Source organism: Thermobia domestica, chromosome 9 (assembly GCF_964235325.1).
Source record: "Thermobia domestica chromosome 9, izTheDome1.hap1.1, whole genome shotgun sequence".
NCBI lineage: Eukaryota > Metazoa > Arthropoda > Insecta > Zygentoma > Lepismatidae > Thermobia > Thermobia domestica.
Window position 1 is genome coordinate 36,961,507 of NC_137462.1, and position 19,375 is coordinate 36,980,881.

The 19,375-nt window shown below is 36.8% G+C and overlaps 1 protein-coding gene across 1 annotated transcript in view; it reads right to left on the reverse strand.

Annotated features, from left to right (window-relative positions):
- Positions 1-6,370: 6,370 nt before the first annotated feature.
- Argl (Argininosuccinate lyase) overlaps positions 6,371-19,375 on the reverse strand; it is a 65,411-nt gene continuing 52,406 nt past the window's right edge. Inside the window, exon 12 of the mRNA XM_081770903.1 lies at positions 6,371-6,572. Coding sequence (XP_081627029.1) covers positions 6,410-6,572 — 163 coding nt within the window. The 3' untranslated portion in view covers positions 6,371-6,409. The remainder of the gene's footprint in view (positions 6,573-19,375) is intronic.

The window sequence follows — 19,375 nt, forward strand, 5'->3', positions numbered from 1 at the left end:
AATCATATAATTAAATTTTAATGAATATTTGTACCTTATGCCGTGATGATACAAAATGAATTTATGCTGTACCCACTTGTGAATAGCACGTATTATACTACATCACAGTACATAGTAAGTCTGGATTGGTCTTTCCTTATAAATCCTTTGGAATTTCACACACGTCTGCGAAGTGCTTTTATAATGTACTCGTGCATATGAATGTTTGATGTGGCTTAAATGTTTGAGAACATTTCCTTTATACTAAACTATACTTACCTTCCTCACGTTCACAGAAAAGTTTGTTAATATGAGAAGTAAAACAGGCATTACGTCAATATCGTTGATACTTCCAACTATTTGGAGATACTACCTCAGTACGGACATAATGGATGTGTGGTAAACTGATCAGACTTCACCAAAGATAACTTTCCACTTCACAACAGCGAAATTAAACTACCGCTAATTTTAGAGTTTTTTCTGTAATATCTTCAAAACAAATAAAAATATTCGAAAAGCAGAAACGTAGTGAACTAGACAATAGGATTTTACATGTGATACCGTTATCACAACTCATCTATCTCCTTACGATTTACAACTGTAAATAGATTTAGCATTTTTTTTTTTTTTTTTTTTTTTTGCTGGTTCTGTAAATAGCGGCATACTAAAAGCAGATAGGTGAATTATGATGAAGATATCACCTGCAAAATCCTATTGTCTAGTTCACTCCGTTTCTGCTTTTCGAATATTTTTATTTGTTTTGAAGATATTACAGAAAAACTCTAAACTTAGCGATAATTTAATTTCAGTGTAGTGAAGACCCTTAAAATTTAGCAGTGTACATACAAAACCTTAAACTATGAGCCGTACCCACAAGCTCTAAGGTTCAAAGCGTGAAATTGTAGTTGTGTATTCGTTGTGTATCATTAATATCATCACCATCCCCCTTAGCTTCGGAGTACAACGTGGGACGTTAAATTAGAAATTTCATTTCAGAGCCAGTAGAGCCAACATTGGGAAACAGTTGACTTAAAAACTGCCAACGTTGGCAGTATGTCGAGATCGTCCATTTTGCCGAGCATTTACCAACCAACTCAATGTCAATATAAGACCTACACAAGAAAATTTGTGATTGGGAGTACAAGATCGAAATTATTGGATAAATGATGGTAAATCATTGGCTGAGCAACATACACTTTAAAGTGCGTTAGGTTATTTTATGTTTCTAATTACCATTTCCCAATCGAGGTGAGCATTACCATACATGTGGAATACCAAGTGCGCTGCTACGGAAATGGGAAAAAGAGGAGTTTAGGGGCCTTATTCCGTGATGGACCACTAACACAAAATTTCCGGATCGCAACGCAATGTGAAATAAATAATGTAACACGTAATTATAACTGCTATATTGACTATCGCAAACCAAAACTCTAATTCTGCTTGTGTTGACACAAAGCGCTATGCAATAAGGCTCCAGGTTCTGTAGACTCTGAGAAGCCACCTTGGTTCGAAGATAAGATTTGAGTATTTTGTTTAGGAAAAGGATCTATCCACCAACACTACTGGAAAGGGATAAGTATACCAAAAATACTAGGCAACTTGACGATTGAGGAGGAAAAGCCTAAATAAGATACATCGAATACATTCGTGATTTCCAGACCTCTATTTAGTTCATCACTCCATTTTGCATATCATAAACTGTGCCATACGCGCCGACTACGTGGGTGCTCTGGGGCTCGGGAACCCACACAAATAATCTTATAAGTTAGTTTGAACCCGTTTCTCCTGCGTTTAAGTCAGCCGTGTTACCGACTGACCTAAGTCAGCCCCAGCTTATCCTTATAGTGCCGGTATATTTTAAAAGATTTTAACTAAAAATAAATCACTCAAATATCGAGACTTCCCTGAAAACACATTTTTCTATAGACTAAACGTTCTTCCATTGATATGCACCCACATAAATTTTGGAAAGTCGGCGCCGTTGAACTGTACTGAACCTTGATAATCGGATCTGAAGCGAAAACGATCCAATATACTTCAATTTTCGCATGGTTGTCTACTTCGTTTTCAGTAGCATCTCTTACTCATGCTGAGGTGCGCGTACTCCCAGGGTAGGCAATAATTTCTTAGAGGTGCAGAAAATTTAAAATAATATAGATCTATTAAATTTATAGTGTGATTCTCTTATTCATAGTAAAACTGGGATTTTTAATTAAAAGTAATAAATTCTTTAATTTATTTTTGATATAGTTACTTATAATTTGAGTTACGGATAATTTGACGGTACGCCGCACTTGAATGGAAAGGTTCGTAAGGGATACACTGATTTTTTTTTAAAAAAAGGGGGGGGGAAACCGCTTTGTAGAGGCTACAAAAGTCAATGTTATCAAAAAGTCTAATTATTATATATTTTAATGAAAAATCTATATAAGGATGGGAAAACATATGCAAAGCATTTGTATAGGCAAACAAATTACAACTTTATCAATTAAACCAATCCTAGGATGGCAAAGTAAATCGTTTTCACCAGTGATCTGAAAGTATTTTAAATTTAATTCATAAGGTTGTATTTTGTTTGCCTGTCAGTGGTGAAAATCCCGGGGAATCAGGGAGACATGTCCCCTCCAATCTTGGAACTGGAGGGACTGTCCCCCCAATAACCCGATTTGGAATGTATTTTTAGGGGAGAAATGTGATGATTTGTGTCCGATTGCCACAAGGGAAAATGAGATGAAATTGGTGTACCCCAGAATAGGCCTCAAATCTGCCCACCTCCCAATGTTGAAGACAACTGTGCTCCCCTGATGATCCTCCACAGCATTGTTTTTCAACTTCATAGATATTTTGAACATCGCTAAAAAAAAAAAAAAAAAAAAAAAAAAATTATGGGAACGGTCTTACCCATAAGGATGTTATAAAATAGAGGATCTGCCTATATGTATCTTCATCCTATTAAATTAATGAAGCCAGAAAACAACCGAGCATCGGCAAGTCTGATTGGCTAATCTCGCCTTTGCCATCTTCTAATTGGCTACTTTCGTTTCCGCCATGATTGTTGGCTCAAAACATTGCGATCTTATTGGGCGGAGTGGGCAGAGTAGGGGTGGCAAAACTGTGACGTATGGCTTCAAGATTTTATTCTAAGGGCAGATCCCCTATTTTATAAGATCCTTGGTCTGACCCGTCCCCAGCCGCCCCAATATTGAAGGCAGATTTGCACCGCTGCTTGCAAATGAAATGAAATGAAATCTGTAAGTTGTACGTCCCACGGTTATGCCGGTTAGGCTAAAGGAGACGGTGATAATGAGAGATGAGTGAAATGGTGGAATGAATAAAGTGGGAGGAAACGGGAGAACCCCGAGAAAACCCACGAGCACGGTGTTTGTCCACCACAAAGTTCACTTGGCGGGGGCTGGGATCAAACCCGGGACCCCAAGCACCAGAGGTGAACGCTCTACCACTGAACCACCGCGCCCCCCACACCGCTGCTTGCCTGTACAAATGTGCTGAATATGTTTTGCCATTCTTTTGACATAATTTGATCTTTTCATTTGCTTACTAACATTTCAAGAGTTGAATTTTACTCTAGAAAGCATCCTTTGGTTGTTTGTTTGGAAAAAACTTTGAAAATGTCACGAATCTGAATTAGAATTTTTCTTGCAACTAGCTATATCTTCGATGTTTTTAAACAGTAAACACCAAGTCATGGTTTTGGCATTGGAGTTGGACCCTAATGAGAAAGTGAAACAAAACATCAGCTCACTGGTTGTAATGAAGAAGAAGAAAGAAAAGAAAAAGTCTTCTATATTGAAATGAAAACTGTCATTGTAATTTGAAATTTTTCGATGCCAAATCCCCAAGCTTCTACTGCAAGCCTTTTCGAGTGTTTTCTGTTGCGAATAAGCCTAGTGCTTGCAATAATGCTTTTTCGTCATACACTCTCTCTGAAAACGTAATTGTCTTTAGCCACACTACAGTGTTGGGAAAGCAAAGAAATGAGTCAGGTTTCAACATATTAATCAATATTCTTTTCTCCCTGTTAGTCTTTGTGAGGAGAAATCTGTGACCTTTGACTCAAGATTCGTTGCAAAATTTCATCCATGGTTAGACGAATAGCGCTCACAACAGCTGGTTTAGACATATTGCTTTAAGATGAAATCTCCTGGTTAATCACAGGTTGTTAATTTGTCGCTTTAAGTATATCATCAACAATGACAGCTTCTGCTTCTACGATTGATGAGCCGTCATACCAGGCCCGTATCCAGGGAAGTCTAGGGGGGCCAGGCCCCCCTAAATTTTTGATGGCCCCCCAAAATTTTCACGGTAGGCTTGCAAATGAACTATAATATGGTTGGAGCGGGCCCCCCTAACTCCAGCCGGGCCCCCCTACATTTTTAGGCTGGCTGCGGGCTGCGTCATACCTTATCAATGTCAGCTACAACAGGACATGGTTGATATTATTACTTTCATCGGTGCCTCTACTCAACGGATTAGGATTAGGAATTAGATTTATGAGTTTTCAGCAATTATGGCCATGTTAGCCCGTCGCGTATGAGGGATGACGTCCCTCGGAGATCACACTATCCGAGGAAAGGGAAGAAAGAATGGATTGAAGAACTAAGGCAGCGGCCTGGGACCTTTATGTTAGGAACCATCCTGGTATTTGAATGGAGTCAATGAGGAAAACCCAGGAAAACCTCAATTAGGATTGCTGGTCTGAAAAAGCTCTTATACTTTTTCGTCTGAGTGTCCCGACCGGGAATCGTTCCCTCGATAGCTCACACCAAAGGCGAGAGCGTTAGCGACTACACTATGCAACGCCATCTCTACTCAACAGTGTCTTCGTAGTAACTAGCAATCTTTTCATTTTGTTATAACTAGAGTTAGGATTTTTAGGTGCACACTTTTTCTTTTAGATAAAAAATATATACGAGGGAACCTTTTTTCCCGCGTAAACTAATGAAGCCTCAGTGTAGATGTAGAGGAGATACTCATGCGCAATAATGAACTTTTCCCGCCCGCAGAAAACGCCTGTCGCTGGAATTCGGCCAACGAGTGAAGACGTGTAGTGAGCGGTCGTCGTATTTCAGTGTTTTGTAAAACGACAGAAAAAATTGAGCAGCGATATTGCCTCAAATTTTGTCAAAAAAATTGGCGGTACGCAAGCAGAAACTATCCAATCCGATCGGTACATTCAATTTTGAATGAGAATTTTGGGCATGAGGAGAGTGTTTGCGAAATTTTCTTCAGGCATTTACTCAAAACCATTCTTGTGCGTCGTCAGTCTCCCTACTCACTCGACATGGCTTCGTGTGACTTTTGGTTACTTCCCAAGCTGTAAATATCAACTAAAATGGACCCGATTTAAGTCAAGAAAAGACGTCTGCGGAATGCGATGGCACGGTTGCTCCCTATTCCATGCGTTCCAGAAGTGATTCCAACAATGGCAGGAGCGCTAGGAGAAGTGTGTGAATTACCAAGAAGACTACTTTGAACGGGATTAGTGTTTCGGATTTCCAAATCAATAAAGGTATTTTTGCCGACATATATACAGGTCCGGATCCAGAATTGTCTGAGGGGGTGCACCTATAACTACCAAAATACCAATCATACTGAAACTCTTCAAAGTGGCATGTGACAATATTCTTTACCCCTGACAACACTGATGCATAGAACGGAGGAAAGTATTTTAAAGAGGGCCATAAGTTTAATGCAGGACAAAAATGTTCTTCTCTCCTCCTGCCTTCTGTTTTCTTCCCTACTTGACAAATGTTATATACAATTATTTTTCTCGGTGAATCCTTTTCCTTCAACCTTCAGAAAATCAACTTAAACTATTGCTTTTGCAAAGCTCTGCTTTCTTTTAAGCCCCAAACGGAAACATGATGGCAGAAAGTTTCGGAATGTGTTGCTATTTTCACTGCTAGCTTCTCATTTTAGATAGTGTATATATTTACAAGGAAGGGGGGTGCACCCTTTGCACTCCCCCTAAATCCGGGCCTGTATATATATGCTCATGTGTGTGTGTGTGCGCGTTCTTTTCGCCGTATTTAGCACCTTTCCTTTTACTTTGTTTATTTTGAAAACTGTCCCTAAAAATCTTAGGAATGGTCATAACGTAAGAATAATAATTGAATATTATTCGAGAACTTATTTGTCATCTGTGTCACGCGCGGTGTGTGTGTAATTTAACAAACACTAGTTGTTTTGCCCTAGTCATCGGTCTCCCAAACATTAGGTTAAAACTACACTGTACAACTCTTCTGGGCTTTTACTAAATCTGTTTCAAGTGTTAGATATTCTAATGTAATCAAAGTCCTATTGAACCCAAGTTACTGTAAATTTACTGTAAATAAAAGGAATAGAAAGAGAGGCATCAAATAAATACAAAGACATTTAAAATAATTTTATTTATGGCATAATATGTCTTTTAATTATCTTTGTTTCTTCCTTGTCTTCTGGCAGTGATCCACTCTCGTAATTTTTGAATTTGTTGAAGGACGCTTGATTGACTCGTTCCTCCCGTTGATTTATATTGATCAATGCTTCTTCTGTAGTTCCAAATATTTGACACATCAACTTCAAATTCTTTGCTGTAACAAGAAAACAAACTAGATACTGAAAGTTAATAAATGAATTGATCAATTTAAAGTACAGAGTTTTTCTTATTCTATTATGGAAAAAACACTTATGTACCACTGCTAATCATAAAGTTTATATATATATATATATATATATATATATATATATATATATATATATATATATGATATACAATAATGATATGATATAAAGTTTGATATAATGATATGTATAAATTTATGATATAAAGTTTATATATATGACAATGTATATATAATGTCTATTAAGAGTCCATGTCTAAAAGGTCGTTATATACCAGTACTTATAGATATGATTTATGCTATTGAATAGTGCCTATAATATGTAGGTAGAGTATGGTAATTTATTATCTTCTACATACCTATTACGAAATTTGTTCACATCAAAACTGAAATATTTCTGTATAGATTGATTCCCTTTACACCAAAGTACTTTCCTACATAAGTACCAATGCGTTAATAACGACAGAACTGAAAAATTTGTGCTAACTTCTGAACCACTGTTACACGCACGTACGTACATGCACATTTTTTAAGTTCATCTTTTTCAACGGAAAGGAATTTTACTCCCGTCTTATGTGTGTTCTTGCTTCTGAAATAATATACTCATGGACCCATCACCACAGGCAACGGTGGCCCCGCGTAGCGTAGTCGCTAACGCTTTCGTCTTCGGTGCGAGAGGTCCCGAGTTCGATTCCCGGTAGAGGCACTCGGTCGAAAAAGTGTAAAACTCCTGAATAAGGTTTTCCTGCATTTTCCTCATTCACACCAGACAAATGCCAGGGTGGTACCTAACTTATAAGTCCCAGGCAGCTTCCTTCTTTCCTTTTCCCCAGATAGTGTGCTCGCCGAGGGACGTTATCCTTCAAACGTGACGAGCTAAATGGCCTTAGACGCCGAAAGCCCAGAAATCTAAATCCTAAACCACAGGCAGGGTGCCCACTCCATGTCCAAGACAGACCTTCCCTGAATTCTCTTGACGTACGTATCTCCATAATATTTTAAACTTCATCAATGGTTCAGATCTTCAATTAGTCTCCCCGTAATAGGGTGTAGCATTGATTATCATGTATTAATTAAATTAAATACTTTTTCTATAAAATTGTAGTTGTTAATTAGTTTAAAAGCTTTGATTCCCTCTGCGTTCATTGACGCACTTGGCGTGAAACCACCATCTTCCCTTGTAAATACCCCCTAACCACATATTCTGTATTCCATAAATGACTGAACATCTTGTTTAAAAGGATCAAGCGTTTTAAACAGATATGATCTCTGTTTTGGTTTTAAGATCTGTTGGTTCTTTCGAAACCTACCTCACAGGTATCTTACGAAAGTGTAGATGCTAACGAATTGTATGAACACTTACAATATTATATGGGTGTTTTCACAAATATTTGCTCACCGTTCCCTATGGCGGGATTTGAACCTCCTCTTCTATCGTTCTCACGATTAGATTCGCCCCTTTTATTTTTATCATTTGTACGCTTCTCTCTTTACAATATTCTCGAAATAACGCTGTCAATATTTGCAAAATTTCAGCAGGTTTGACCTCTTTGCTTTAAATAAAGCGAATAATAACGCGCTGCGCAAAAGTGTTACTGGATTCGAAGTCCGCCATCTTTAATAACAACTAATGCAGTTGTCATCAGGGATGATGAGGAGTAAAATCTCCCCCCGTAACTAAGAAATTTCCCCCCAAAGCATTTCTCTAATGGTGCTCAACGTAGATTTTCAGTATTTTTGCAGTACTACTTTCATCCAAAGTAAGTTCAAATACCCCACCTCCCCTGGGGGAAATCTGAAATTATTAACGCTTTGCCATGACCACAAACAGTACTACAGATTATTAATGTGAACGCCTATAGCCGAAAATGTCACATGAACAATTTAGAAATGAGGCGCCTAGTATTAAAAACCGCCATTTATATATATATATATATATATATATATATATATATATATATATATATATATATATATATATATATATATATATATATATATATATATATATATACGGAAATTGAGTTATATATCGCTTGTTGTATGTTTGATCTAAAGAAATTCCATGGAAACTGAATTTTGATTAAAAGGTTAATATTTCATACTAAAAAACGAGTTCAAATATGGGACTTTGTACGCGTGTATATGGAGCTTCGCTGCACGTTTTGTTAGATTACTCGAAACTAAGCGAAATGGATGGGGCGGATTGTGATAGTGGGCGCTTCAAATACAGATCACATGCGGTTTTTTTTAAGCAAGTGCCATTTTTGTTTCACGTTCCTTGTACTGATATACTGGTAAGCGGGTATTCCATGTACCGTATTTATTGCTTAAATAATCAGCTAACTGATCATACTTTAACTAACAAGGTACATTAACGAAGTGTCCCTTTGGGATTCATGTAAAATTGAATCGAATGCAAAGTTTTCCACGGCCCAATGTGTATTGTACTAATTTTAGCGGCCCATACCGGTAATTTGCATATTTATGAGCCTTCATATATACTATCAGGAATTCAATCATACGCTACTACTCTCGGACTCTCGGACACACATTGCTTTTAGTTTCTTTAGACGTAATTGGACATGAATGTGGGCATATGAAAAACAAATTGCATCAAATACTGCTTCTCTGACATGGTACCTACCCCGGCCGCCATCTTGGATTCACCATATTGTATTTAACTTTCGGTTTTTCAAATGGAAGTAGGTGCAAGTGATACATCAAATTCATGTACAATTTTCTCGGAAATTCACTGATGTAGTCAATTTTATAGTAGCTTTTACCGTTTGGAAGATATTGCATGTTAAACCCCTCCAGGCACTTCGCGAATAGACATTGCAGAGTAACATCAGTTACTCTTACGTTTTTGATGTTGACAAATCAGAACAATTGTTAACTGGAAAAATACTGTAGCTATAAACAAACTCTTCACAACGTTGGTGTTATAATCTTATTACATTTCTATGAGTGATTGTTATTACTTCCATATTATACTATAACAAGGAAGTATTGTACGAGTATTATGGTCAAAATACCTAATGTAAATCCAGGGTGAAGACCTATCATTTCCATATAGACGTATGTGTGTATGTATGTATGTACGTTCAGATAATATTTCGTCAACGATAAATCACGTAAAATATACACACACACGGGGCCCTGCACAACGTTTTATTTGGTTCAATATTCGTGAAGTACCTGATATTTAGCTAATATCAATACGCTGCAAATAATACAAGCTACGGTAAAACTCACTACACCAGTGAATTTCGGAGAAAACTGTAGATTAATTTAATGTATCACTTGCGCCTCTTCCCATTTGAAACATCGAAAGTTGAATCCAATATGGTGGTCGGGATGGGTAACATGTATCAGAGAAGCAGTACTTGATCCAATTTGTTTTGCATATATCCACATTCATGTCGACTTACATCTAAAGAAACTAAAAGCAATTTTGTTTCCGTGCGTTATAGTAGTGTATGATTGCATTCCGGATATATGAAAACCATAAATTTGTAAATTACTGGTATGGGCCGCTATAATTATACAATACATATTGGGCCGTGGAGAACTTTGCATTTAAATCAATTTTACATGAATACCAAGAGGACACTTCGCGAATGTACCTTGTAAGTAATAACGAAAAAGCATCAATGCAGTGGTAACACCAGCTGTAATTTCTTGGGGGGAGACAAGAAAGGGTAGAAATATTTGAAAGTTTTTTTGTTTTTGGTATTTCAAAAAGGGTAGTTTTAAATTACTTGACCAACATTACAACATAACATACCTGGCGGTCAAGCGTCACCAAAGGTTGAGAAGACGGTGGCCTTTTGCAGATCTCTCGTGCGGCCACTGCATCAAGGTAATCTCGTAAACGCATCAATATCAGAGTGCAACACGTACTGGTATTTATTAAAATATTTTTTTAAAAACTTCTCCTAACATTATCTAAATAATTTTTCACTCTTTTATTATTGAATACGCATTTGTTTATTCAAATATTTTATTGGGATAGTTACGATAATAACTTTTTTTTGGAATAATTTAAAGGATTATTATTTACGACTCAAAATAATGGGGAAAATATCCATGGTCATTTGATAAGTCCTATTTTACATTTAAGTGTTTACGAATATAATATTGTTCGAAATATAGTTGTCTCTCTCTCTCTGTGTGTGTGTGTGTGTGTATGATCTGTCAGGAAAGTAAATGTACACCTATTTTTCGAGTCTGGCATTCCTGCGCTCCATCCGTGGAGAGTATGAGAATTAAATCAATCAAATGTTTACTGAGGGGCAAAAAGAAAAGCTTAATCTGAATAAGACATTGCAGAGGGGCACAAGCTGTGAATACGAATAGTGCATTGTGTAAATAAAGGACGACACCGAAAGAGAAAGCCAGAAACAGCTGTTAAACTTACAAAAAAAGAGTAAAAATTGTCGAAGTGGGAACATAAAACACAAATACAACAAATACGCCGACAACTAAACGGTCACCATGCCATGATCTTGGTGTAGTGGTTAAGGTGCTGGCTTACAAATGCAAAGGACGCAAGTTCGAATCCGCGGCAAGGACATTTTTAAAAATTTTTGTTAATAATACATACAACTCATGAGAGATGGTAAAAGAGGTCGTATTTAGTTTTTCGTAGCAATTATTATTGGTAATGTTTAGTACTGATAATACTTTTTGTCTTTGCGTATTGCTTTTGTTCTTGTCTTCATTTCGAAAGAGAAGAATATCCGAACAAATGCCACCAAAATTCCTCATATTTTGAATGTAAACGCCATTTGCAATTAGTAAAGAATAAAAATTGAACATTCCGAAGTAGCTGCAAAAAGTAAAAGGAAAATCATGGAAGCGGCCATACACATGGTTACTAAAAATACAATTTCTACATGCTTACACCTCCCGACCACGTTTCTACGTTAGCAAGTAAGAGGCTTGTGTTTAGGTTAGGCTCGTCAATACGTTTTGCAAAGGGGCCCGGTTTAGCTCTGACGCACCACAGGTGCGAGAAGGGAGAAAAACACTTTTTCTCTCTCCCTCTGTGTGTCTATTTATCTATCTATTTGTATATATATAACGCTATTTGTGAATGCCATAACCACCTAATTTTCAGCGGATTGAGACGAAACTTGGCACAAACATTAATTGTTGAAATATCTTGATGAGTTCGTTAACCAGAATAATCAGATGAAAATGTTCAAAATGGTGGCCCTTCAAACTCTTAAAAAGTTCCAAGGGAACCAAATTTCGCCCATAAATAGGTATTCAGAAAGTTTGAATAAATTTTCCTCTTTTACTGAAATATTTGTGTGCAGAAACTTATTGAAATATTGGACCCGATTAATCGCCTAAAGAAGGTTCACGCCCTTTCGCTACGGTCAATTTTTTTTTTTTTTTTTTTTTTGCAGGAGGGGGTTATCTTCCTATTGGAACAAGATGATTGTTACTGATGATATGAAATTACACATTGAAAGTGAAGTAACTTGTGTAACGTGTTATTTGAAAGAATAATATAATAAATGTGCATTCCTCTAACACAGAGAACTCATGTATTTCGAGTTCGGGAGCCTGAATGGCGAGGAGTGTTATTTGATTTGCTTTTTAGTAACACATTGCATTGCAAATAAAGGTAGGCACCATTAGTGGTAAGTAAAATAATAATAATGATAATAATAATAATAATAATAATAATAATAATAATAATAATAATAATAATAATAATAATAATAATAATAATAATAATAGGTGTTGTTTGTGGCAAGGCAATATCTTCCTCAGTTCTTCTTCAAACGTAATGATTGTAACGCCATATCTCCCTTACAAACAAAATATTAGCAATTTATATCGAGAGAACGGGAAACTGTAGAGCGATGGGACCAACGTTGGACAGTATGCACTCATAGTACTCAGAAAAGTAAGCGATTTCAATGCAAAATGAACGAAGAGTCATTGTCATGGGTACTCATGGGGCCACGGCAGAGCCCTCTTTAGGCAAAATGTCGATAGCTTATATCTAGAAAACAGGAGGTGATACTGGGATGGGACCAACGTTGGACACCGTGGACCCATAAGGCGCATCGAAAAAATTAGGGAGGCGGGCGCCAGCCAGCCTTACTTATTTCCACATAATAATATAAATTTATATTGTCGAAATACACACACGAGTTAGCTACTAATATATCATATTATTATTATTATTATTATTATTATTATTATTATTATAATTATTATTATTATTATTATTATTATTATTATCTACAGCGTCTTTTCATTACGTGAGCATGTTTGACATGAAACCAAAGAGAAAATCCATCCTGTAGCGAAAAGAAACAATACTTTCTCTCAAATGGATAAAATATCAAGCCGAGATTGATTCGAACTCGCATGGAAGGCGCGAAAAGCCAGTGCTTTGTCCACTATTTTTTTAACTGACTCACCGAACGCGTTTCAGAAACTTACTTATTGCTAATTTTACTTGCTTCACTCGTTTAACTTGCTTTTTCTAATAACTTATAACGACAGGGACACGAACACAGAAACATCGAGAACAGTTAAAAATGATAGATGCTCTCCCGCCGAGAATCGAACCCGAGACTCCATACACCCAAGGCTCACGTGCTAGCCTCTAGACCAGCGGCGATGGCAACGCTCATTTCCTGTGTCGTTAGGGATTACAACCACTGTATTGCCAGCTATCACTTCTGTGGGTTGTATACTATGATCACATGTTTCTTCTTTGCTGGAAGAGTAAAACCTACATTATATGTAATACATGAGGAATTTAGACCTACATGCTCTTCATATAATGTAATAAAAGGGTCATGGTGTCGGATTTTAATACATGACGTATTGCAGTATACAACATGCTTTGCATTACTTGTTTGTTTGTAGACAGCTACTAGCTTAGTGTTCTGAAAGGTTGTGTATAAACTAGGGATAGCCCGTTCCGGAATTATTAGTTTTCGGACTCCCGAAAGTAAAGCCGGACAAATTCCGGAATTCGGAAAATTCCAATTTTGTAATAATTTCGGAATTCGGAAAAATCCGGAATTTAGAAATTTCTGATTTCGTTAACATTCCGGAATTCGGAAATCCGGATTTTTTCGAAAGTCGGAGTTTTTCTCAATTCCGGAATTTTCTAAATTCCGGATTCTTTCCGAGTTCCGAAATTCTTCTGAATTCCGGAGTATAACTGAATTCCATAATTTTGCGAAATTCGGAAAGTGAAAGTTCCGCTTCCGAAAAATGAATTTATTTTGGTTAATATGAATCGTGGCGGAAATAAGTCTTTGACCAGGTAATGGCGACTGCTTTGAAAGAAATGGGGAGTATGAGAATTCAATCTGTCATATTTGTAGTTTCGTGTGGAGAAAGAACGAATTTGTGAACCAGTGGTTTAAGAAAAACGCAAGTTATTAATATAAACTTTGCCGACTTCATAAAAGAAATACGAAAGACATTTTGAATCGAAAAATATAACATACAACTTTGCAAGCGGAGACAAAGAAACCTAACGTAACCAGACTAAAGACGGATCGTTTACCACGTAGCGATCGCGGTTCAGTGGTCAAGGTGCTTCTGCGAATGCACGTTGCAATTTTTTTTCTTACTTTAGAATTTTTGATGGCGATTGATCAGCGATAACATACGTTTTATTATATTCAGATATTTGAATACTCGGATGTTTCAATACTTGAACTATCAAATCTTCAGGAATTATAATAGTAATAATAATAATTATTATTATCTCGTAGAAGATTAAAAGCTAGAAGCTAAATTTTCGCTCAGGTCATACCATTACAAGGAGAAACGTGACATTTGGAAAGAATATTTCGGTTTGGTTTAATGTTGCTCACGAGAAGAGGAGTTTCTCATCTCGTTTCTAAAACAAATAAAATAACATGAGAATTAACATTTTACATTCGAGACGGGTCAGGGCTAAATCAAAATTTTCGTCTCTCTTTGGAGATGAGAATCGAGACGAGACGAAAAGTATCGTAAACATTTCCCGTCTTGTCTCGATTCTCGAAATAGTGTATGTCCATTCTTTAAGTAACAATTGCTCTGTAGACTGAATCTCATGGGCTATTTCGTTACATTGTATTTCAGAGCTCATTGAATTATGCTCTGTGTAGGTATTTTTGTAGCAAAGCTTTTATATTTACCTCTGCATATTCTAAAAATTAGTTTATTATATGCCTTACTGTCGCGTGATATTCAGTTATATTTATTACAGTTATTTTCCTCAAAACATACTTTCTACATGAAACTTCAATGAAAGGTTCTAGTTTAAAATGTTGGTAGTTGCAGAGGTGTGTCTTGAAGGTACGGAACCCTTTCCCCGAAATCTCTACTTTTAAGTAAGTTTTGCCAAATTTCAGGGCAAGTTTAAAACTATTATTATTATTATTATTATTATTATTATTATTATTATTATTATTATTATTATTATTATTATTATTATTATTATTATTATTATTATTATTATTATATCAACTCCATGTATAATCTTTAAAAGATATACGGTTTGTATCTGAATAGTAAAAGCTAATTGACTGTCGATCTCGGTCGTCTGGAAGTCTTCAGGAGGCAAGGACATCGGTCACGTTCTGGGTTTGGGTTCCGAAGGGGCAAGTATTCGGGCTCGAGCAAAAAATTGTTAAAAGTTATAGGCTTCATCCAAACATATTCAAAGCAGCTGGGACCGGGTTTGGGCTTCTCAACGGCTCGAGCGGCTCGGCTTACAGCTCATTCAATATCGAACCGAATCGAGAAGTGAGCCGAGCCAACAGCTCACCACACCGCGACCGAGCCGATTTGAGCCATCGGCTTAGTTGAGCTGAGTCGAAACGTGCTGATGAACTAGTTTCAACTTAGCTGGCTCGAACCGGTTCACATGAGCCGAGTAGGTGACCCATCCCAACCGAGAAAGCTCGAGCCATCGGCTCAATTGAGCTGAGTCGATGGCTTGTTCCAACTAAGCCGGCTCGGGTCATCGGCTCATCCCAACCGAGCCGACTCGAGCTGTTTGCTCAGTTGATACGAGCCGAGCCGGTTGATATCACTACCCGAGTTGGTCTTCTGCTTGGTGTCAAGAATTCGACCGTGCAGACCTCAGCCTTGATTTTAAGAACTACAGTATATACTTATATTGGTGATTACGACATTTGAGGCTGTCTCGTAATAATAATAATAATAATAATAATAATAATAATAATAATAATAATAAACTCTTGTCTTCTCGTTATCTAGACGAGACGAGATACACTAAAATTGCCCCACGAGATGCACTAAAATTACGAGATGAGACGCACCTCTGTCGTGAGCAACACTAAAAGTATTCCACATTACTGCTTACATTTCTCATGGCTTTTGCTTTCCAGTCTGATCAGGCCAATATTTCAAAACGAGTTAAAACGAGCTGAACGAGCGAGAGAGCCATTATCAAACTCAACTCAACTCGAAACTAGACCTCGAAAACAGCGACTTGGCTCGGAACTCAATTCAAGAAAATTACCTTTGACTCGACTCAAATTGTACTCGAGTTGAATTGAATTTTGGCTCGACTTGTGCTCATTCCTATTCGTGTTTGTATTTTATGTTTCCACTTCAACAATGTCCACTCTTTTTTCTCCTTTTACCTGCTGTTTCTGGATTTCCCTTTCGGTGTCGTCCTTTATTTACACCGTGCACTATTCTTATTCCCAGCTTGTGACCCGCTTCAATGTCTTATTCAGTTTAGGCTTGTCTTCTTACGTTGACTTCACATGTGATTGATTTAATTCTCACTTTCCGCGCACGACCGATGAAAATGTTTTTTATTATTATTATTATTATTATTATTATTATTATTATTATTATTATTATTATTATTATTATTATTATTATTATTATTATTATTATTATTATTATTATACTATTGAACTTGCACGGCGAAATTACTGTATAATACGATATCATTTCTGTAATTTTACTCCATTGTATGTTATTTAGTTTATTAATGGGCACTAAATTGTCTCCAAATCAACGAATAAATTAACTACGGCATGCACTTTGGTGGAAATATCATTGCAATAAGATTATTGGTTCGTTCCAAACATGTTCATGTAATGATATTTCCACCAAAGTGCATGCCGTAGTTAATTTATTCGTTGATTTGGAGACAATTTAGTGCCCATTAATAAATTAAATAACATACAATGAAATAAAATTACTGAAATGATATCGTATTATACAGTAATTTCGCCGTGCAAGTTCAATAGTATAATAATAATAATAATAATAATAATAATAATAATAATAATAATAATAATAATAATAATAATAATAATAATAATAATAATAATAATAATAATAAAACATTTTCATCGGTCGTGCGCGGAAAGTGAGAATTAAATCAATCACATGTCAAGTCAATGTAAGGAGAAAAGCCTAAACTGAATAAGACATTGAAGCGGGTCACAAGCTGGGAATAAGAATAGTGCATGGTGTTAATAAAGGACGACACCGACAGAGAAATCCAGAAACAATAGGTAAACGAAGAAAAAAAGAGTAGAAATTGTTGAAGTGGAAACAAAATACAAATACGAATAGGGATGAGCAGGAGTCGAGCCAAAATTCGACTCGACTCGAGTTCAATCCGAGTCGAGTCAAAGGTATTTTTCTTGTAGTACTTAAAACTATACTGTAGTTCTTAAAATTGAGGCTGAGACCTGCACGGTCGAATTCTTGAGCCCAAGCAGAAGACCAACTCGGGTAGTGATATCAACCGGCTCGGCTCGTATCAACTGAGCGAAGTTGTTGTATTACTATACATCTGCTTCCGCCCCTGTCAAATCTGGTCGATCTCGTTGACGCGACATATTTGCTTTTTTATACCCCTTTCTTCGTTTACTGAACAAAACAGTAACTATTCTGAAATATACTACTGCGCATGGCTCGTAGATAAATATTTCTGATGCCAATAGTTTCCGTTTTGTCCAAGGAATGTTCTTTTTCTTATTCCCAGCATGACCCTTTTATTACATTATATGAAGAGCATGTAGATCTAAATACCTCATGTATTACATATAATGTAGGTTTTACTCTTGCAGCAGAGAAGAAACATGTCATCATAGTATACAACCCACAGAAGTGATAGCTGGCAAGACAGTGGTCGTAATCCCTAACGACACAGGGAGAGGGCGGTGCCCTTCCCGCTGGTCTAGTCGCTAGCACGTGCGCCTTTGGTGTATGGAGTTCCGGGTTCGATTCCCGGGGGGAGAGCATCTATGATTTTTAACTGTTCTCGATGTTTCTGTGTTCGTGTCTCTGTCGTTATAAGTTATTAGAAAAAGCAAGTTAAACGAGTGAAGCAAGTAAAATTAGCAATAAGTAAGTTACTGAAACACGTTCAGTGAGTCAGTTAAAAAAAAAAGTGGACAAAGCACTGGCTTTTCGCGCCGTCCATGCGAGTTCGAATTAATGTCGGCTTGATTTTTTATCCATTTGAGAGAAAATATTGCTTCTTTACGCCTTCAGGTAGTCCACTCTTTTCGTATTTTTCGCTGTCGTTCACAGTTAAAGTAACTGACTATTATTCTTTCTACGAATGATGGATCTTCTCTTTGGCTTCATGTCAAACACGCACACGTAATGAAAAGACGCTGTCGATAATAATAATAATAATAATATGAAATATTAGTAGCTAACTCGTGTGTGTATTTCGACAACATAATTTTATATTATTATGTGGAAATAAGTAAGGCTGGCTGGCGCCCCCCCCCTTATTTTTTCGATGCGCTTTATGGGTCCACGGTGTCCAAAGTTGGTCCCATCCCAGTATCACCTCTCGATATAAGTTATTGACACTTTGCCTAAAGAGGGCTCTGCCGTGGCCCCATGACTACCCATGACAATGACTCTTCGTTCCTTTTGCATTGAAATCGCTTACTTTTCTGAGTACTATGAGTGCATACTGTCCAACGTTGCTCCCATCGCTCTACAGTTTCTCAGTCTCTCGATATAAATTGCTAATATTTTGTTTGTAAGGGAGATATGGCGTTACAATCATTACGTTTGAAGAAGAATTGATTAAGATATTACCTTGCCACAAACAACCTACCTTTATTTGCAATGCAATGTGTTACTAAAAAGCAAATCAAATAACACTCCTCGCCATTCAGGCTCCCGAACTCGAAATACATGAGTTCTCTGTGTTAGAGGAATGCACATTTATTATATTATTCTTTCAAATAACACGTTACACAAGTTACTTCACTTTCAATGTGTAATTTCATATCATCAGTAACAATCATCTTGTTCCAATAGGAAGATAACCCCCTCCTGCAAAAAAAAAAAAAAAAAAAAAAAAAAAAACTGACCGTAGCGAAAGGGCGTGAACCTTCTTTAGGCGATTAATCGGGTCCAAACTTTCTGAATACCTATTTATGGGCGAAATTTGGTTCCCTTGGAACTTTTTAAGAGTTTGAAGGGCCACCATTTTGAACATTTTCATCTGATTATTCTGGTTAACGAACTCATCAAGATATTTCAACAATTAATATTTGTGCCAAGTTTCGTCTCAATCCGCTGAAAATTAGGGTGGTTATGGCATTCACAAATAGCGTTATATATATACAAATAGATAGATAAGTAGACACACAGAGGGAGAGAGAAAAAGTGTTTTTCTCCCTTCTCGCACCTGTGGTGCGTCAGAGCTAAACCGGGCCCCTTTGCAAAACGTATTGACCAACCTAACCTAAATACAAACCTCTTACTTG